This window comes from Lutjanus erythropterus, chromosome 2 (genome assembly GCF_056507025.1).
Source record: "Lutjanus erythropterus isolate fLutEry1 chromosome 2, fLutEry1.hap2, whole genome shotgun sequence".
Classification (NCBI taxonomy): Eukaryota; Metazoa; Chordata; class Actinopteri; order Lutjaniformes; family Lutjanidae; genus Lutjanus; species Lutjanus erythropterus.
Genome location: NC_139318.1, coordinates 31,730,131 through 31,750,216, shown reverse-complemented (window position 1 = coordinate 31,750,216; position 20,086 = coordinate 31,730,131). Strand labels below are relative to the sequence as shown.

General features: G+C 37.5%; 2 protein-coding genes across 3 annotated transcripts in view; one reads left to right on the top strand and one right to left on the bottom strand.

Annotated features, from left to right (window-relative positions):
- arhgap9 (Rho GTPase activating protein 9) overlaps positions 1-2,051 on the bottom strand; it is a 67,712-nt gene extending 65,661 nt beyond the window's left edge. Inside the window, exon 1 of the mRNA XM_084737256.1 lies at positions 1,836-2,051. Coding sequence (XP_084593382.1) covers positions 1,836-1,842 — 7 coding nt within the window. The 5' untranslated portion in view covers positions 1,843-2,051. The remainder of the gene's footprint in view (positions 1-1,835) is intronic.
- A 365-nt stretch (positions 2,052-2,416) lies between these two features.
- The window catches only part of mars1 (methionyl-tRNA synthetase 1), a 29,867-nt gene continuing 12,197 nt past the window's right edge, over positions 2,417-20,086 (top strand). The window contains exons 1-13 of one of the 2 annotated variants that reach the window (XM_084737217.1): positions 2,417-2,673; positions 5,992-6,082; positions 7,547-7,625; positions 7,871-8,002; positions 9,484-9,559; positions 10,060-10,244; positions 11,329-11,438; positions 12,410-12,526; positions 12,840-13,043; positions 15,356-15,557; positions 16,551-16,625; positions 17,700-17,870; positions 19,379-19,474. In XM_084737217.1, the coding sequence (XP_084593343.1) occupies positions 2,571-2,673; positions 5,992-6,082; positions 7,547-7,625; positions 7,871-8,002; positions 9,484-9,559; positions 10,060-10,244; positions 11,329-11,438; positions 12,410-12,526; positions 12,840-13,043; positions 15,356-15,557; positions 16,551-16,625; positions 17,700-17,870; positions 19,379-19,474 (1,641 nt within the window). In that variant the 5' untranslated portion in view covers positions 2,417-2,570. The remainder of the gene's footprint in view (positions 2,674-5,991; positions 6,083-7,546; positions 7,626-7,870; positions 8,003-9,483; positions 9,560-10,059; positions 10,245-11,328; positions 11,439-12,409; positions 12,527-12,839; positions 13,044-15,355; positions 15,558-16,550; positions 16,626-17,699; positions 17,871-19,378; positions 19,475-20,086) is intronic. The other variant, XM_084737225.1, reaches the window with a different exon arrangement.

The following is a 20,086-nucleotide window of genomic DNA, read 5'->3' as shown; positions in this document are numbered from 1 at the left end:
ATCTTGATGCGACATATCGATTCTTTGGACGACAAAACAATATTTGCTGATATCGCAAAGTCTGCCACAATGGACCTATGATCGATATAAGACTATTTCATACCACAACACAAAGATAATTCTAAATAAGGGTAAGTGCAAAAATGTTTACTTTAAATTAACTTCGCTAACACACATAACAACAAGAACATATAAAATATATACAGTGATGACATAAATATGTCATGGGAATTTCAAAATAAAGGCATTTCTGAAACATGATCATATGGATCAATATTTTCAAAATAAAGGTGTATCTCAAAGATGATGATATAGATCAATGTTTTAATTTTCATCAATGATCCTTTATCATTAAAGCGATATATTGATCCATATCCATGTATTGTTACACCCTACTTGGTACATCACTAAAAATATTCTTAAGTGCATTAGATGTCAAGAAATGTGTGTATATGTGTGGAGGGGCTGAACAGGAAACTCTAAAGTGGGTGGAGGTTAAAGTGTTTGTGTGTGTTCTATGTAAGCTGGCCCTGTGTGGCTTCCTTGCAGTGACTGTAACAGTGTAGGCTGCATGTGGTTTGACAACATGATGTGGAAAAATGCACTGTTTTGGAAAAAGTATACTAGTTATTTTAGTATCTGTAAAATGTGCAATCTATTTTTGGGGGATGGACCACCGACTGCATGTTGATACATACAAGATTTGCAGCACGGGTTCTACAAGTTTTTTGCACAAACTTTTGCAGCAGATGGGACCTCTGTGACAAATGTATTGTGATTTTATTCACCAAATCAAGGCTTTAAACAGTCTCAAACAATCAAAATATTAAATAAAGCATTAACAACTTCCATAAATGTACAAAATGGTGATAATTAAAGATTATTAAAGCCATAAGATATCCATACTAGTGCTTCATATAACAATTACTGAAAGCAGTGAAATGATAAAACTAGCTGTTCCATTAACAATGCATAATGAACTGACTCACAAGAAGAGGCACTGCAGTATATGCACAAAGTTGAGCACAACTGTATAAACTCTGGCAATTATTTTCATTGTTAATCAATTTGACGATTATTTTTTCCTATGAACTGATTTGTTGTTCAGTCCATAAAATGTCAGACAATGGTGGAAAATGCTGATCACTGTTTCTCAAAGCCTAATGGGACGTCCTCAAACGTCTTTTTTGTCCACAACCCAAAGATATTCAATTTACTGTCAAAGAAGACTAAACAAACCATGAAATATTCACATTTGAAATGCTGAAATCAAAGAGTTATGACATGTTTTTCTTGAAACAATTACCCCAAAAGCATAAGCAATTATCAAAATAGTTGTCAATTAATTTAGTAGTTGACAACTAATAAATTCATTGAGTAAACTGCAGCTCCAAAATCAGAGTTTAAATCAGCTTTAAAATTAATCAGTCCACATTTTTTCAAAATAAAGAGATAATCAAAGCCACAAGATAGAGTGTGAGATGTTGGATTCATACTGACAAGAGTTGCTTCTGTCATAACACTGAATGAATAATTAGTTTGAGTCAGAATAGGGGATTTTTTTAACCATGAGATGTGATGTGATGTGGCAGGGGATAAAATAATGTGATCTAACAGCTTGGAAAGTAAAATCTACATTATATTTCTATGATTCATATAGCTTATATAGTTGCACTAATACCACAGTAGATTAAAATACCGATGGCGAGTTAACAACAAACATCTTGCACAAAATATTTGCTGCAGCGATGTAACATTTCACTGCAGAAAATAAGTTGTCTGACTAAACTGAAATCTCATCTTTGCATTCGAGGGGCAGACACAACATCACTTACCTTGCATCGACGTGATGACAGCTCAGTTGTGTTTTTGAAGTGAACTGCACAGAGAGCAGCAGGAGTTGCTTCTATTCTCGTGGGAAGAATAAAATATACTGATGACTTCACATAATTCAGGTAACGGAAGCCCAGACAAAAACTCCGCCGTGCACTTTTGCAAATTATCAGTCACACATGAGCACTAACTTGCCCTGTGCAGCCCATGATGATACATCCTCCTGCTGGCGCTTTAAGTGGATAAAAAAATATAGCTTTTGCTGTGTGGGTTTGGTGGTTTGTGATTGGCTAAGGATACCAATATCATTTTACGGAGAACCAATCAGATCACTGAACAGGCAGCGTTGAGGTGCGCGCGTTTAAGTACCTGACGTCGCCCGCTATGTGTTTTGCATAGCGCGAAACAAATCCCGCCCGGTGGTGCTACAATGGAAACGAAAACTAGCAAACGTCATACGTGTTGAACGTTGCTCAGTGGGAAATGGTTCATGGGAGGTGTAGTTCTTTCAACAGACAGCTACCATTTCTCTGAACGACACAAACACCGGTACAAAACTACATATCCGCCATTTTTTAACAGGACGAGCGCTGCTTGCATCAGCGTGTGTGTGGACGGTCGGCACTCAGTAAAGTTTCTTCCAGCAGCTACTTGTCTTGTTTTAAAGTAAATATATTAAAGTCACCGTTAAAGCCAGTCATCATTCCTAACATAGCGGCGTAGCTACCAACGGCCAAATGAAGCTGTTCGTCAGTGAAGGCAACCCGCACTGCCTGAAGGTGTTAGCTGCTTTAGAAGTGACTGGAGTTCAGTGTGACGTCCAGTATGTCAACCACGAAGGTAAGACAGCATGGTTAGCTTAACATTAGTCTGTGAGTGTACCTATTATGTGATTGATAACAACTGCTGTTTGATAAAAAGGTAGTGGTTGACAATCAAATGTGTTTTTGTCAAGTTTGATTTGAGTTTGTGTTGTAACTGACGGTTGTAAATGTGGAATAGCATGCTAGCTGTATTCCAGTTAAAGAGCTAACCTGCTGTCAGTGTCAGTCACTGATGAATGGAGTGAACAGTTCACCTGTGAAGCAGCTAGAAAACTCTCTTACTGTACAACACTGCTTTGTTTCGCTTGTTTTAGTGCTGTTTGTGTAGCTAGCTTCGTGTAGCCTTTGTTTAGTAGTGCATGGCTTCAAGTGTTAGGCTTCTACAGCATACCTCAGTATGAACCTTTCATGCCTGGAACAGTCCAGATTTACTTGGATTAGGTTACATTGCGAAGATTTAGGGATGTGTTGTATAGACACAATGAAGTATCATGTTATATCTTACTCGTTATACAGTATTTCTCAAATATGTGTTGAGTGCAAGTAGCTGGTAGAGTTGCGTCACTCACCATCACAAAAAACAACGACAGTCTGTTGGGTGGCTGGTAAAAGATGAGCATTCATTAAATATTTGGCTGGTAGACACAAAAGTTAATCTTGCACCTTGCCTGGCAGGCTGTTCAGGCTGCACCCAACAAAAATACTTGATAGATAACCAAGAACCTGAGATCCTGTTGAACAGGAGTGTCTGAATTGTTTACAAAGAGAGAGGAGAGAAGGCTAACGTGGCCAAAATCAAAGTTACAGTGGATGATGTGGACAAAATCAAATATTACAATACATTTGAACAAATACCTCAATCTTGATGTACCTACAGTATTTGCAATATGAGGCAAATATTGTAGGTATGACTAATGGTGCTTTCAGAAAATATTAAGAGAATAAGATCTATGATACTAGTGACAGGAAATATGGATGACTAAGTGGGTAGAGGCAAATGATAGAACAGCTAGAGCAGTCTGGTCATTTCAGAAAATTACATCACTTTACTGTAATACAGCCAGAAAAACGCAATACTTATAAGGGGTGTAACGATGCATCGATCTGGATTGATATGTTGTTCAGTGATCCAATATGATCAATGCAAAGTGACTATATGTGGGAAGCCATCCAAAATATGAGACGATATCTATTTTTATGTCACAGTATCAATATAACGGCAATACATTGCTCAGCCCTAATTCGGAATGACAAAATGACAGGTTGCTTGATATCAATTTCAACAAAGTCCTCACTTCTCTTTAGGATGGGGAACAATTAATGGTTGTATATGACAAATCTCTGACTCACATTTGAAAATGTCCTTAAAAGAGAGTCTGTTTAATACAAGTAGTCCTTGCTAAGCTAAGTTCAACAATGAGTTTAACATGGTTTATTGTTTTGCATCAAGTCCCTTTCAACTAGGGCTAAACAATATGCAAAAAAAATAATACTGCGATTATTTTTAACAGATGTTGTGATTACAGTGGAAGTCAAGATTTAGTGCGACTGATTTATTGCTCAAATCTAATTTTTGTTTGGCTTTTCACACTGTCTTTGGTCAATATCAGATACCAGTTTAATGTGGTCATGTTTCTGAACTGACTCACATATGCAGAGGAACAATAGACATTTGATACACGGCATGCTGTCGTACAGAAGTAAACATTGAGGGTAGTGAAGTTGCCATTTACAGTTTCACTTATAAGTTGGTGTCCAGCTGAAGCCAGCAAATTCATGAGCAGATGATAACTAGGGTGAAGATATGGAGAAAGAAGGCCATCTTTTTTATTATGGCTTCTTGTGGAGCCATGGCTCCTACTTCTGTAAGGAGGTGTGTGTGGATTTCATTTAAGATTTTAGGATGCCAAGGGCTACTTTTAACCAGACTTTTCAACGCCTCTCCTCAAGGCATAAAATCAGTCTGAAATCAGTTGAAAATCAGACTTCTATCTGATTTAGGAATACATATGAAAGTGGCCCAAATCAGTACAAAAGATCTGATTTCATGTGACTTGTGTTGTTCACACTGTCATGAAAAAGAACAGATCTGAGTCACATGTGAGCAAAAACATCCGATTTGGCTGCAGTGTGAACAAAGCCTACCAAACAAGCATGTTCCCTATAGCTGTGTATCTGGCAATATGATACGAATCACAATACAGAGGTTACCATTCGATATACTGTGATATATAGTAATACTGTAAGCAAGGTGATATATTCTTTTTTTTTTTTTATATCTAATTTGGGAAAACAGTCAGTTTGTTGTTGCAGTCAGTATGTTGTTGCACAATTTCAATATTGCTCTTCCGTATTTCGATTATTTGTTCAGCCCTACTTTCATCACAAAATATGGCTGCAGCATATGGGCTGAATATAAAGTCATGCTGCTGTGACTTGTGGAACTTCTCAGTGGATCCATTGTTTAGTGGAGCATCATCTAGATGCTGCTGTGCAAAGGAATTAGATTCTAATTAAATGGTAATACACCCCAGCTTCAGGCTTACGGTCTGATTGTCTCAGACATGTGAGAGAGGCTTCACTCTCAGTCCCAGATGTGTGCTAGTCCTCCTTGGGAGCTGGATCACAGACATGAATAATCAGGACCATCTGGCATACAGCCACAGTGTATGAATGAAACAGCATTAGGGGTATTGAAGTACAGTGGATCATACAAGTTACTGTGCACTCTGGTATAGTTTTTGTTATATATCAGTTGATTCATTACAGAGTCTGAAACAATGCACATTTATTAAGGTTAATGTAATGGTAAATATAAATGTTACCCCTGCTGTATTGAATCCTAAAGCCACCACAACATATGAAGTTGTATTGTAGAAGTCAAGACATCGGTAACCATGTGATGTGGTGATCTGCCCTGTGTTCTGATAAATTCCAGATTAACCTTCGACATGACCTTTGCTTTCTTCATAGATCACTCTAGTAACTTAACTGATAAGTATTGAGGCTGAGAATCTGATCACAGGATTAATCCTTGAAGCACTTCAGGAGTAGTGTGTTAATAGTTCTCCCTGAAGATACAGCACTGAATTCTAATATAATCTCTGCCCAGAAAGTGTTGAAATAAATCAGATGCAATGGATGTAGATTTTTCTCCTCTCTGTAAAAACGCAGCGATCAGAAAGAGGATTTACTGTTTGAATCAACCTGTTTCAACCAGTCGAAGTATGCAGTTTAACAACTCTATAAACACGCTCATATAAATCATGTCTGCTGTTGTGTGCGTTTTATTTGGTGTCATCTGAACAAACATTTTGATTGTTTTATTTTCCAGAGAGAGTGGTGCCCTTCCTTACCCGTCCAGCCTTGCCAGCCCTGCTCCTTCCTAGTGGACTGCACCTTTTCAGCTCCAATGCCATCTGCCGGTCAGTTTGATCTTTTATGAATACTAATGCCAAGCTAGCACAAACATGGAGGCTGTTAATCACTGACTGTATAAAACTTTCAGATATCTAAAGTCTTAAAGGAACAGTTCAACAACAAATATATATTTTCTCTTATCTCTGTCAGTATCTAGTCATACAGATAGCTTTGGGTTTAACTTCCCAGATTTTGATACTGTGAGCCCCACCAATGAAATTATCATCACCTCTAGAGTAATGATTAATCAATTATTAATAGATTAGTAAATGACTTGCCAATTATTCTGATAATTGATTTTAAGAATAAAGGCAAAATTCTCTGGTTCCAGTCTATTAAATGTGAATATTTTTTGGTTTCTTTACTCTTTTATGACAGTAAATCAAATACATTTGGGTTGTGAGTAAAACAAGACGATTTAATGATGTCACCTTGGACTATGGGTTAACACTGATTGACATTTTTCACCATTTTTTGACATTTTAAAACAAACAACTATTAATCGATTAATCAAGAGAATAATTGGCTGATTTATCAGCTATGAAAATAATTGTTAGTTGCAGTGCTAATCACGTTTTTTATTTCAAAACCTGTGTAAATACAGTAAAACAAAAAACTATCTGCATGGCTGTATACAGTTAAAAGTGAATGAGAAAGTATGTGTTTGTTATTTGGTACATGATCCACTTTTTTCAGTTCCAATCCAATTCCGGTACCTGAATTTGGATATCTGTCGATACTGATACTAGCATTAACTGCTAATGTTCTGTGATGTGATACTTTTGCAGATGCTTAAGTAAATTGTTGTATGATGCGCCACAGTGCCCAACCTCTGTATGTCAGCTTTACACATATTGCAAGGTGCTTTCTTACTTTTCTGAGTTTCATGACTAAAATATCTCAGACCTATAGATTTGTTGTGTTAGTGAATTCGCACTCAGTGTCAGACTGTCTTAAGTTACTTTATGCCAAGTTCATGGTCCAGCACAGGCTCTGCCTTTAAGTCTATCTCATAGAATTCTGGCAAAAAAAATATGAAGACTACTGGATATCTTATGCAATGGTTTAATCATTAATTAACTGATTTGTGCTACTATAGATTCTTGATCAGTACAGGGATCGGTGACATCAGTCCAGTATCTGATAGGTGAAGTCTGTCAGTATTGGCACCTAATACTGGCTTGGATCAGTTGCAACTCAAGAAATTTCCATGATAAATGTCACTGGTGATGAATCTGACAGATCTGGTGATGTACTAACTAAAACTGCCAACAGTATCTTTTTCAGCTTTAGTCAATGATTACATGATATCAAAATTTAGAGAGAAACTGTAATTAACTCCCAAAAGATGGAGCACATTTGTGGCACAGAACATATGTGTTTGTTTGGCACAGATCAGAGAAAATTCCCTTTGAAAGCATATAAGCTTCAACTGTTTGACTTCTGTTTCCCACTTTTAAACACATTAGATACCTGTTTGAAGTAAATGGGCAAGACTCCAGTGAACTTTGCAATCAGTGGCTTGAATGGGAGGCCACAGAACTCCAGGTAAGATCGACATAACAACAAACCTTTCATTGGTAATCTGTTGTACAAACACTGAACCTCTGTTGGATAAAATGTTTAAAACTCATGTTTTCTAAAGAACAATGTAGAGAAAAAATCTATCAGCACGCTCTTTCGTGTTTAAGGAAATGAACTGTTTAATCTCGGTCACATTCCTTTGGTTTACTGCTTGATCTAATGTCGCTCAATCAATTCTAATTAACCCCTGTTTTGTCTTATTTGTGCAGCCTGCACTGCTGCAGGCCCTCCATATGGCAGTCCTGCAAGGAAAAGGATCAGAGGTGTCCAAGGTCCTCCAGGGGCCCCTAAACTACTTGGACCAAAGCTTGAGCAAGGGGAACACGCCATATTTAACTGGGGTACAGCATTAACATCTCCTGTTTTTCCATTGCACATCCTATTTTTCAGTGCCTATTTAGATAAAGACAAACTTACACAGTTAAACCAGGCGTTTTCAGACTAAATAATATGTAATCCAGTCAAAAGTTCATGATGCCTTTTTGGAAGCTCAGCTGAGTTTAAATGAGTATCTCCTCTGTGCCACATCAGGCTCCTCCGGCAACATTTCCTTTCCTTCTTTTTTCAGGAGCCAGTGATGCATTTTTAAGTTAAAATGATTTATCTGGGGAGGAGGTCCCTTATGTTGCAGATGTGTCTGAATGCGGGTTGGTGGGGATGCAGGGCTGGGTGGGGGATCATTTCTCTGTGCTATTTTGCAGCCCCCATGGCAACAAGTCATCCGAGTCTGTCGTATATTTCATGTGTACAGAAATATGTTTTGTTAAGTCTCTTGGTGATTGGCATGGCTTGGAGGAACTCTGTGTAAACTAAAAGAAAAACTGTGGTAAGCACACACAGTGAGGAAGTACACATAGTCCATATTTAGTGAGGTGGAGGCCCACAGAACAGTCATGTTGAAATAAGTCTTCCTCATGGTTGTTCTGTATGTATAAAGTCACAGAGGGCCAGGAGGATCTTTGATCTGCATTGTTTACGGTAGCTTTGCACTGATCAGTTAATTAATCAATTTTTTATTACGGGGAAATGTCCAAATTCTCTGGTTTCAACTTCTCAAATATGAATATTGTTTGGGTTCTTTGATCCTCCATGTACAGTAAACTATCTTTTGGGTTGTGCTCAGAGATGTCATCCATGATCCGAAATCCACAGTTCGATTTGGCTTTTGATTTTAAGATCATGACTTGATCTGATTTTGAATTTGAAATTTTTTCAGTACTGATGGCTATGCCATATTGAACCTTGATTTGTAAAAAATAAAGAGATTATTGGTTTTATGCCCTAACAACTGTCATTTACATTTTCTATCAATTCTTCTTTAAAAGGATAAGCTACATGGTATCAAGTGTGATGTAACTGTCTGTGTTTTTTTTGTTTTGCAATATACCACACTAAGGGCATGTTAATATTACATGAAAATAATATTTAAAATCTAATAACAATAACTTATTTCACCAGATCCAGCTTTTGGTTTTGATCAGTTTTCCATTTAGAATTGAAATCATGACCCTCCTAGTTGTGGGCTTTTGAGGATGCGCACCTTCAGCTTTAGGAAACACTGATCAACATTTTTCACCGTTTTCTGACATTTTATGGACCAAACAGTTAATGTAATTAATGATTAATTAAGAAAATGAGCGACAGATAAATCAATAAAGAAAATGATGGTTAGTTGCAGCCCCACTTTAGGGCTTTCAAAACGATAAGCATCTAAGTTTTTTTTAATGGGGTGACAGGAAAGAACACATGGCAAGTTCAGGAATAGTGTGTATATTCATTAAAATAAAAGCTAAAAATAATGTTAAACTGTGCTTTGTTTCAGGATGCCGTTTCAGTTGCTGATGTTGTTTTATGGGCTGCGCTGTACCCTGTTTTATCTGACTCTTCGCTAGGATTGGGTAAGTGCTAATAAATATCAAAATTCTTTGCATCCATGCGTTAGTTGTCCATCCATTAAAGGGACAATTCGTATTATTTGAAGCGGGGTTATTTAAGGTACTTATCTATATTCAATTTATTATCTACAGTAGACGGCACTCAGCATGCCCTCAGTTTGGGTAAACAGTGTACTGGAGTAAGAAGCTAAGCAATGTACCGCTGTGGGCGGGGTCACACAGCAGTGGGACCCTCTGTGTGACCCTGGGACCCAGTGGTTTTTGTGCTCAAATTAATGAGTTTAAGTGTACACTTTATTTAGAATTTTGTCACCGCTTTACCTTGACTATAGACTATTACTATTTTAATACCTCAACTTCTTCCCTATTTTCATTTAACAGCTTTTCCTTTGGTTTTTCCTTTTGCTTATCTTCCTTTTTTAATTTTCAAATATTTTATTTCCAATTATTTTGTTCTCTATGTTCAAACAGTCCTTACCACAACCCTTCACTTTCCTCTTCAGGTGAACGCAAGTCTGTGAAGACTTGGTTTGACCGTGGGGCTGTTATGCACAGTTTCCAGTCGGCTGCTCAGAAAGTGCTGCAGGGAAAAGGCCTGCAGGGCATGAAGAGCTACATGCAGAGGCAGCCTGCCCCTCAGAGCAGCCAGAGCAGAGACACACAGCCATGCAACGGCAGCCCTGCTGAGGTATCAGCCTGATCATCAGGATAACTGTTAGACTTAAAGCTTTCTTACTGAACAAAAAGCATTCAGAGGTGCTTCAGTGCCTAACTACACTCGTGCTTATGCCTCAGGAAACATGTACGCCCTGTGAGGTTTCCAAGAAAATGTATTGTCTTTTCATCAAGCTATAGATGCATTAACACGAACAACACCTTGCTAGATTCATGTATTGTATGTTTTCTTTCCCACATTTTCTGTCTTTTCTTCACTGTAGCTTTTTTTTTACTTGGGAAGAAAGTTAAAGCACTCTTGAAGGGCTTGAATTCACCTCACTTAAACTAAGCAGGACTGTCTTGTAAAGCAGATGCGGTCTCCGTGTGAGAGTTAACCCGGCTCTATGAAAGCTGAATTAACACCCGTGTTAGGATCTAGAACATGCAGCATGTAGAGGTTACATCACTCTTTTCTCTATCCTCCATTTCTTTCTTGTGTGAGCATGGGAGGATTTGAACAGGTGCCAATCAAATATGGCAGCAGCAACAGTTATGGCTCCCTGTGAGAGGAAGTTGCAGTTGTTTGTGCATCTCAGATAGCTACATACTTTAGCCTCAGGGTTAGTGGTCAAAAGGTCAGGTCAAAAGCTGAACAGTTAAAGTTATTTTTGTTTTTTTGCTGCTACTGGACAGAGAAAAATCACTTACTGTATACAATGTGATCCTTTTGACAGGTCTCAACATAAAGTCTTTGGAATTTATATAATTACACTGAAAACAAGATTCTTCTTATTTTTCTCTTGTTAACATCACATCCAAATTGAGCAAATCATGATGTTCAGTTTCTGAGTCCCCAAGGCAAGTTCATTATGAATTGTTAATGGAACAGCTAGTTTTAGCATTTCACTGCTTTCAGTGGCAATAAAATTTTTATTTTTGATGAAAATTTCCAAAACCTGAAAATTTATAGGTCATGGAAGTGCTCAGAGTACTATTTAGACTTTTTGTCCACAGTGATGATATTTAACAAATTAAAATCCATAAAAACATCTGAATTAAACTACAAAGTGGAGACGACTAACCTAATGATTCTCTTTATCTAAATGTTTGTTTAGGGTGAGGAAAATGAGCGTGCAGTTTCAGAGGAGGAGATGGAGGCAGCTGTTCTCACCTGGAGTAAAGGTCTGAGCTCCTGCGCATCGGCTGCAAACAGACAACACCCAATGTGAGTATTTAAACATGCATTTTCTATCCTAAATATTAAAGGGCAGGTCCATTATTTACTGTTATTAGTAGTATTATTTAGTTTTTATGTTATCATTATGTAGCTTTCCAGTAGTGCTCCTTAAATATTCAAATCTAAACATTGAAATTTAGTTTGAAGTACGTATGTTCAGGAATTAAAATGCTGTTTTCCCAAGCCCTTCTAAAAACATTTTCCAACGTGACCTGAAATAGGTTTCTGCACTATGATGTTACATGAAACCCATTCTAAGTTGAGGGAGGGGAAGGTATTGATGCTGTAACCTACTGCTTTTTGTTAATGTCTGAGTGGGAGCTGGTAAGCAGGGGAAATCAACGCTAGTTGTCACTATAATGGAGGGAATTCTCCTGGAACAATTTAACTTGCTTTTACACCCAAAATAAAAAGCAGGCAACTTGCAACACAACACTACTGGAAGATGTGTGAGGGCATGGAGGCTGACCATTCACAAATTTTCTGGAATTGTACAAAAATAATGCAATTGTTCAAAGTATTTTTGGATTTTAGATCCCAAATACCTGCCCTCTGATGTATCATGGGAGCATTAAAGATGCTGTGATCAGAAAAGACCTCTACTTGACTAAACTTTATTGGCAGTAAGCAAGAAAATCGTTTGGCCTTATGTAAATGCTCCAAAACAGAATGGTGGCTAGAGATTGTTCACAACTTTTTTATGGAAAAGTTTGCATACCTTTTGGAAGTCAAAGAGAATAACTAACTAAACTATATTTATGTGAATATTTTACAACAACCAGTCGTTTTTTTTACGTTTCATCTGTTTCTGTACAGTATGATGTTTTTGTGTTAATATGTTGTTCTCCTTCATATTTTTATGAAAACTAAATAAAAACAAAAGATCTGTGCGTGTAGAATCATGAGGAGTTATGAGATAGGGAGATTAAAACGCAGATCTGTTTTTTTTTTTCTATCAGTTTACCACAGGAGGGCAAACGAAACTTGCTTGTGACCAGTGCCTTGCCTTATGTCAACAACGTCCCCCACCTGGGCAACATCATCGGCTGCGTCCTCAGCGCTGACGTCTTCTGCAGGTATGAATTTAGTCTTGTAATTCCTTTTGTTTGTCTACTTTGGTGCCAACAAAATGCCGATGATCATAAACACCATCATACACCATCTTGTACATATATAATGTTACAGTACAGGCATATCACCCTATCCTACTCCTACTTTTTCTTCACTTACCCTCATTGTTATTCACTCTGTAACTCCCTGTAACTTTTTCTTCTGCATCCTATATTTTAATTTTTTCTCCATTTCTTTCTTCTCCACACCTATCTTCTGCACTTGCCATCCTGAGTGCCTCTCACTGTTCTGACTCCATCTTGCATTTACTCCTCTAAGGTACGGCCGTCTGCGAGGCTGGAACCTGCTGTTTGTGTGTGGCACAGATGAGTACGGCACAGCCACAGAGAACAAGGCCAGAGAGGAGGGTCTGACGCCCCAGCAGATATGCGACAAGTACCACACTATTCACTCCAGCATCTACAAGTGGTTCCAGATCGACTTCGATTTTTTCGGCAGGACCACCACTGAGAAGCAGACGGAGTAAGTGAAAGCAGGGGAGATGGCTGCAGTTGGCCATTTTGTAGAAATGTAATCTGCTGTTATGTGAGCGTCACGACCCTGCTCCTCTCCTGGGTTGGATATGGTTCTGACTCTGCCTGGCTTTGGTATGAAAGGGCACGTTTCCATACGATTACTATACAATTACATAACATAGGATTACTGTAATCTTTAAGTAGATACTGGTGTGGATGTCTGGCCCTCTCAACCATACATTCTGCTCTACTTAATCGTAGAGATTATTGAGCATGATTGCAGGACGTTGATTATTTCTTACATTTTTGAGGTTCACCAAATCCCATTAAAAAAAAAAAAAACATTCTTTAGTTAAGCAGCGTTGTGTCTGGGGCTGCAGCTCTCACATGTGACACTTTTCGCCTTTGAACAGCACACACACACACACAGTGGTGGAGTAAGTATTTAAATCCTTTACTTACCAGTAAAAGCACTAGTTTCTTGTTAAAGTACTAATACCACAATGTAAAAATACTCCTGTGACTGTTATACTGCACTATTATATATGATATATCAAACATATTAATTATTATTAAATTATTAAAAAGAAATTAAAATAATTAAAAAGAAATGCAGCAAATCCTCACATTTGAGAGACTAGAACCATGAAATGTTTAACTGTGAAAAATCCTTCAATGATTATCAAAATTGTTTCCAATTAATTTTATGGCTGTTGCCTTATTCAGTAATTTCCAAAGTGTGGGCTATGAAGGCCCTTCAGGTGGATCTTGAGAGGTCATAGAAAACAATTATAAGTTTGAAATTACTGTGAAATATTTATTATTAATTAAAAAAAAATCTAAACTAATAAAACAAAGCCCTGCATGTTAGTCCTCACTTATCTGACCTACTTCACCATATTTCTTGAACATCATTGGTGCAATTAATCTCGTATGTTGATCTTAGTTGTGATTAAAAGTTTGAGTGAGCCACAGATGATTTTCAGATTTCAAATTGGGATGTGGCTTTTTTAAGTTTGGGAATTACTGGCCTAATTGATTAACTGACTAACTGTTCAGCTGTATTTGTATAAACTGTATTGTTATAAAACTGTTTTATAAGCACTTAATAAATTTTTTAACAAAACTTGTAACTAAAGCTGTCAGATAAATGGAATGATATAAAGTACAATATTTGTCTGCGTAATGGAGTAGAAGTAGAAAGTGGCTTGAGAAGAAAAGACTCAAGTTAAGTATAAATACCTCAAATGTGTGCTTAAGTACAGTACTTGAGTAAACGTGCTTACATTCCACCACTGAACACTATTTAACTAAGCTTAAGGTTTTGTGTAAAGGTAGATTTGGTCAGGTTAGGTGATGCTCCACTTCATTATAATGATTTATTTAAATGATGTAATGATGTATTTTTTTCAAGAAACGGCATCACTTTTCACAACTCAACTTTCTGAAAAGTTATCTGAAAGGAAAAATACTGGTATAGTCGAACCAGGGAAAATAAATTGGATGTTCTATAATTAAATGATCCATTGTATAATATTGATGAGGTAACTAAAGTGTGGAGGTGAAAGTAATTGCTTCAAAGTTATTGACTGTTGCTTTAAGGAATAACTGAAACACTGAAAGCAATGGAGTGGGTGTGATTTCTTGTCACTGTGTGTATAGATGAGGTTTTTGTTTATATCTGCGTTGAAACAAGACATGGACAGATGGGTTTTTATCTACTTACATGTGGAAATGCGATACAAAAGAGAGGCACTTTTCTCCCAAAGAGAAGAGACTTTACTTCTTGAGCTTGTACATAGAAAAGGATTACAAAGATAGAAACTCTTGTTTTGGGGCCTTTGCTTTGATAGAGTACAACATAAAAGGCATCAAGCACCATGCACCAGAACTGTGTGCTTTGAAAAATGAAAACGGCCCACAGATTAAAGACTTTTGACTTGATTCATGAAAAGTGCTTTGGATGTTTGGTCTTACATTTTAGCTTTACAATCCACCACCAAAGATTACAATCAGCTTTTTTGGTAACATTTCACGTTATGTTTTTCTTAACAAATCAATAACACAGACTCTTTTTCTTTTTATCTGTATTGCTTTATTGATCCATAAAGTTTACATCATTTTCAACAGGGAAGAGCAGTTTTATTCTGAGTTGGAAAACAAAACTGGGCTAAGGGTTTAGTGATACATTAGTTGCCATGTAACACAATCATCAGTGTGTTCATGCACCTTTAAATCAGGTCAAAATATATAAAAATGTTTTCTCCTTGCATCCCAGGCACAATTTCAAGCATCTTTTCCCTTTTGTTATCCTGTCAGGATCGCCCAGGATATTTTCTGGCGTCTCCACAATCATGGCTTCCTCATGGAAGACACGGTGGAGCAGCTGCGCTGTGAAAACTGCCAGCGTTTCCTTGCCGATCGCTTCGTAGAAGGCACCTGTCCCCACTGCAGCTACCCAGAAGCTCGTGGTGACCAGTGTGACAAGTGTGGGCGGCTCATCAATGCTGTGGAGCTCAGGGTGAGTTGGAAGGAGCGTGTTGATGATTAAAGGCAAGAGGAGGATTACAATTGTGAATCATGCTGATTATTGATATTAACTGACTATCTATGACAACAAAAATGATGAAATGATACATGATAAATGTTTTGATACTTACGTAATTAAATATTAATTAATCTGTTTGGCTTTCCCATTTCTACCTTTCATCACCAACTTGTACATTCACTGCAGTTCATGATTTCCTACATTTGCTAGAGTGATTAGCGCGAATGTATTACTATTGCAACAACATATTGTTGCCATGCAACAAAAAGAAAAATGGAACAGTGTCACTTTATATTGTGAAAAGTTTATTGTCACATTAACACAAACTATTCAACACTATTACAAGGTACAAACTTATCATCTAATAGCAAGAAACTTTCCTTGTTGTAAGAATATATTATTTATCTATTTATAACATGGAAACTTTAATGTTACAAGATAAGTTTGTATGTCGTCATAACATCAAAATATCTTGTTATAATGTGAAAAACATCTTGTTATAATAATAAAATTTTCACATTATGAAATCATACTTTTCTGTTTTCCTTTTACTGGCATGCCAGCAATATGCTGCTGCACAAATGTGACATGACATGCACAGAAGTATATAGATACTACACACCTATTTTTTTGAGAGTGAGGCTTATGATGCCAACTGCACCATATATTCAAAGTGCATCATATACTGAACAGATGTATCGTCTGTTTGGCTAGGGCTGCAGTGCTGCTGTATGTATTTTCTGATTTGTGCAGAACTATGAAATCTAAAAAATTCTTACTCTCTTTTAATCAGAGAAGCTGACACTGCAACCTTTCATTTATCGTTAATGTTATGTTGTTACTGCACAGGGACTTTTGAAAATGTTCTGCTTTTATAGATGAAAAAGTACAAGCACAATTCAGGTAAAAATCAGGTTAAGTTTATCCTAATCAGTGTTGATCATTGTTGATGACTGTCCTCTCCAGGAACCTCAGTGTAAGGTCTGCAGGCAGACTCCAGTCATCCGCTCCTCCAAACATCTTTTCCTGGACCTGCCAAGGGTATGATTTTCACACGGCATTTTAACGGCCTTTTCCTGGTTCCCTAAGCGAAGGGATTAGACTCGGGCTTTCATGGTAGTTATTGTCATAATACAGCACATGTGGACTTCAGTTACCATGGTTACGCTTCACTCAAGTCATCATTCTTTCATGATGCTGGACAACATTGTTTTCAGTGTGAACTACTTTCTCCAATGTGGATAACAAAGCAACACAAAAAGTAAAAGGAAGCCAAGCTGGACAGAAGATGAGAATGTTGTTCTCCTTGCGGAATGTGGAAAACACAAGCACATAATTCAAAGTTAATTTAAACCCATCCAGAAGCAGAAGATCTAGCAAGAAGTGACTGACAAAATCAATGTGAGAAATCTGCTGTGAAATGAACCATAGCTTAAATAATGAAAAAATATGAAAAAAAATACTGTCTCTCCCGAAAAAGGAGACAAAAACTAGTGATTTTCAGTAAAACTATATAGCTAGCATTAATGTAGTAGAGAGTTATGTTAATGTTTGGCTATAAAGTTTCTGATGCTAAGATCAAATCTATATATATACTGACAGGTTGCTAGCATTGCTCGTAATGTCCAGTGTGCTTTACCTGTCCCGAAAAATGTGTCTTGGTACTTCCTCCTCTTCTTCAATCGCAATTAATTCAGCCATTGTCTTATGTTCCGCAAATTATTTCAGAGAGAGAGAGAAACAGAGAAAAACAGCTACTATGGACCTTCTAGCGATGCATAAGGGAATATTTAAGTAGCTCAAGGCAGCCACTTTGGACTTTTATGCAACTCATAACCTGAGCCTAAGTGGTTTTATGCAGCTGGGCACTTGGTTGTCCATTCTATAGTTTAGTGTAGATGATGATTTTTTTCTTTAGTCACGGGGATTAAGACAGAGTTTGCCTGTTTATAAAGTAAAACCACAAAGTGCAAAGTATAATTCAAAGTCAGGCTGTTATCCCTGTGGTAATTTTATTATTCAAGCAGCTTTAGTCTTTCTAGAGCTGTGGTTTGGAGTTAAGACATTCAGTTGTTTTTGTCAGCCTTTTCATTCTCCCTCTTTACTGTCATGCAGCTTGAGACTCAGTTGGAGCAGTGGCTGGACAAGTCAACAAGCTCAGGAGACTGGACAGCAAACGCCAAACAGATCACCCGCTCCTGGCTGAGAGATGGACTCAAACCTCGCTGCATCACCAGGGACCTGAAGTGGGGAACGCCAGTACCTCATCCTGACTTTAAAGAGAAGGTTTGCTATTGTTGCCAGAATGAAAAAAATATTTTTCGCTTACTGTTTGATAGGATTTGCTTGTTTATAGTTCATTAAACAATAGAAAAGATAAACACAGCACTCCTCATTCATTGAAGCATATTAAATCCCTACTGCTGAGCTAAATTACCTGCTGAGAGGATAATGAATGCAAACACTTAATATCTAAGGCCAGGTTTCTAATTAAACATTGAAAATGACTGTGCACTTCATTATCTGTTTACAAATGCTGCAGTGACTGATGATACTGCAGTGCTCTCTAATAGCACTCTAGTGCTTCACCGGGAGAGACTCTGGGTCTGGCATGTCTAAACAAACGCTGACCACTTTTTTTAGTACACATCTTCTAAAACACTAAAGCAGAAAGCAGCATGGCCTCAGGCTTCAAGTTTTAAGTATTCACATTTACTAACACGAAGGCCTCACAAAAGTATAAAATAATCTGTTTATTGAATGCTGTAAGCGTGGCCTAAAGTTCACTCCAAATGCAAAATACCTGTGCATGTAATCTTTGGTGAAATCAACAAGAGTTTAATGCCTCTGTCTGGAATGGAAGAGCTTGCTAGTTAGCTAAACTGCAAGCAGTCCAGTTTCTGTGGGGCTATTTTCTACCTAATTTTAACCATTTCAGTGATTAAAATTAGGTACAGTGCTTCTGTTTAGCCTTTAAAGGGACAGATCATCCGAAAATCAAAAGCTCAAAGCACCAAAAAAAATACATTTGAAAAATTCAAAACCAGGGTCTCCTAAAACATTTTTCCTTTCCGCAGTAGAATCGAACAGCACTACTTTCTTCCTACTAGAAACAAAAAGTTCCTACATGAAACTGCTCACAAGAAGGGCTGTGGATTATCTTGACTAACTGGGTCATGATTTTTGGAAAGAGACATTGCTGTTGAGTTTTTCAGATGTATAGTTTTTGGTGTTTTGAGCATCACAAGCTGAGTGCAAACTGGTTCCATTATTTTGGAGAGACGGCATCTCTACAGCTGATATCTCCAAAACTCTAGTACTACTACTACTAGTAGTAGTATTAAAAAGTACATAAAGGAGACATTTTCTCTTTTTTTTTTTTTTTTTTTCTGGTAAATTAACAGTCTGCACAGAAAGTCCCTGAACACTGTGGTTTTGTTGTTACAAGCTGACTTTCAGGCAGGACAATAAAAACGAGCTAAAGTCTTGAATGAGCACTTGGATGATTTATAGTTTTGGCACTTTTGATACTATAATTAACAGATATAGTGTGATACTGAAAAAGTATCCAAGTGTTGATACTTTTGACAACCTTAGTAGACACCCTCAAGAAATTCAACAGAATTCACATCCACGATTATAATCAGCGCTCATATCCAGGTCATTGTGCATCGTGAGGATATTTTTCATTCCTCCTAATCTTTGTGTCCTTTCTAGTATGATACATGTGAGCTTTAAACGCACTGAAACGAAATCCTTTGTCACGCATAACTCCTCTCTTGCTGCCTCTGCAGGTGTTCTATGTGTGGTTTGATGCCCCCATTGGTTATCTGTCCATTACTGCCAACTACACCAACGAATGGGAAAAGTGGTGGAAGAACCCTCATCAGGTAACCCACCCCGACACACACACATGTTGTCAGAATTTATGAGCCAAGCAAAGTCTTGATGCTCGAGCTTGGCACAGATTTTGTCTGCTTTACAACACACAATGGCTCTGATTGCTTTTTTCATTGCCCATCTGCTCTCCTGCACTCTCCATTAGAACACACTGTAATGCCTAGCCCCATATAACCCAAATGTGAAACAGATGAAGACATAAGCTCTCTGATTATGAATAAAAGGCACTTTCACTTTTGTATCCACAGCTACAATGTACACACAGTATAATGAGTAGAAGGCAATACAGCTCTTTTTTTCCCTGTTAAAAGGTTTTTTTGGAGGGAGTTTTTCCACACAGCGGGGATACTTAAGTTGTTTTGCCCAGGGCTCACTTTTGCAAAATGACAAGAGAACAGGGGCCCAGTTAATAAAAAAACATTAAGAATAATGTTGTTTATCAGATAAATTAATAAAAATTAAAAGGCCCGTAACTTATCTTTCTTTCAAATTTACTGACTTATCAACTTAACCTATTACCAAAGTTAATTTGGTGCAACGATTAATGCAGTAAAATATCTGATTAATCTGTCAAAGGTGTATTCATGTGCTCCTCGGGTGGT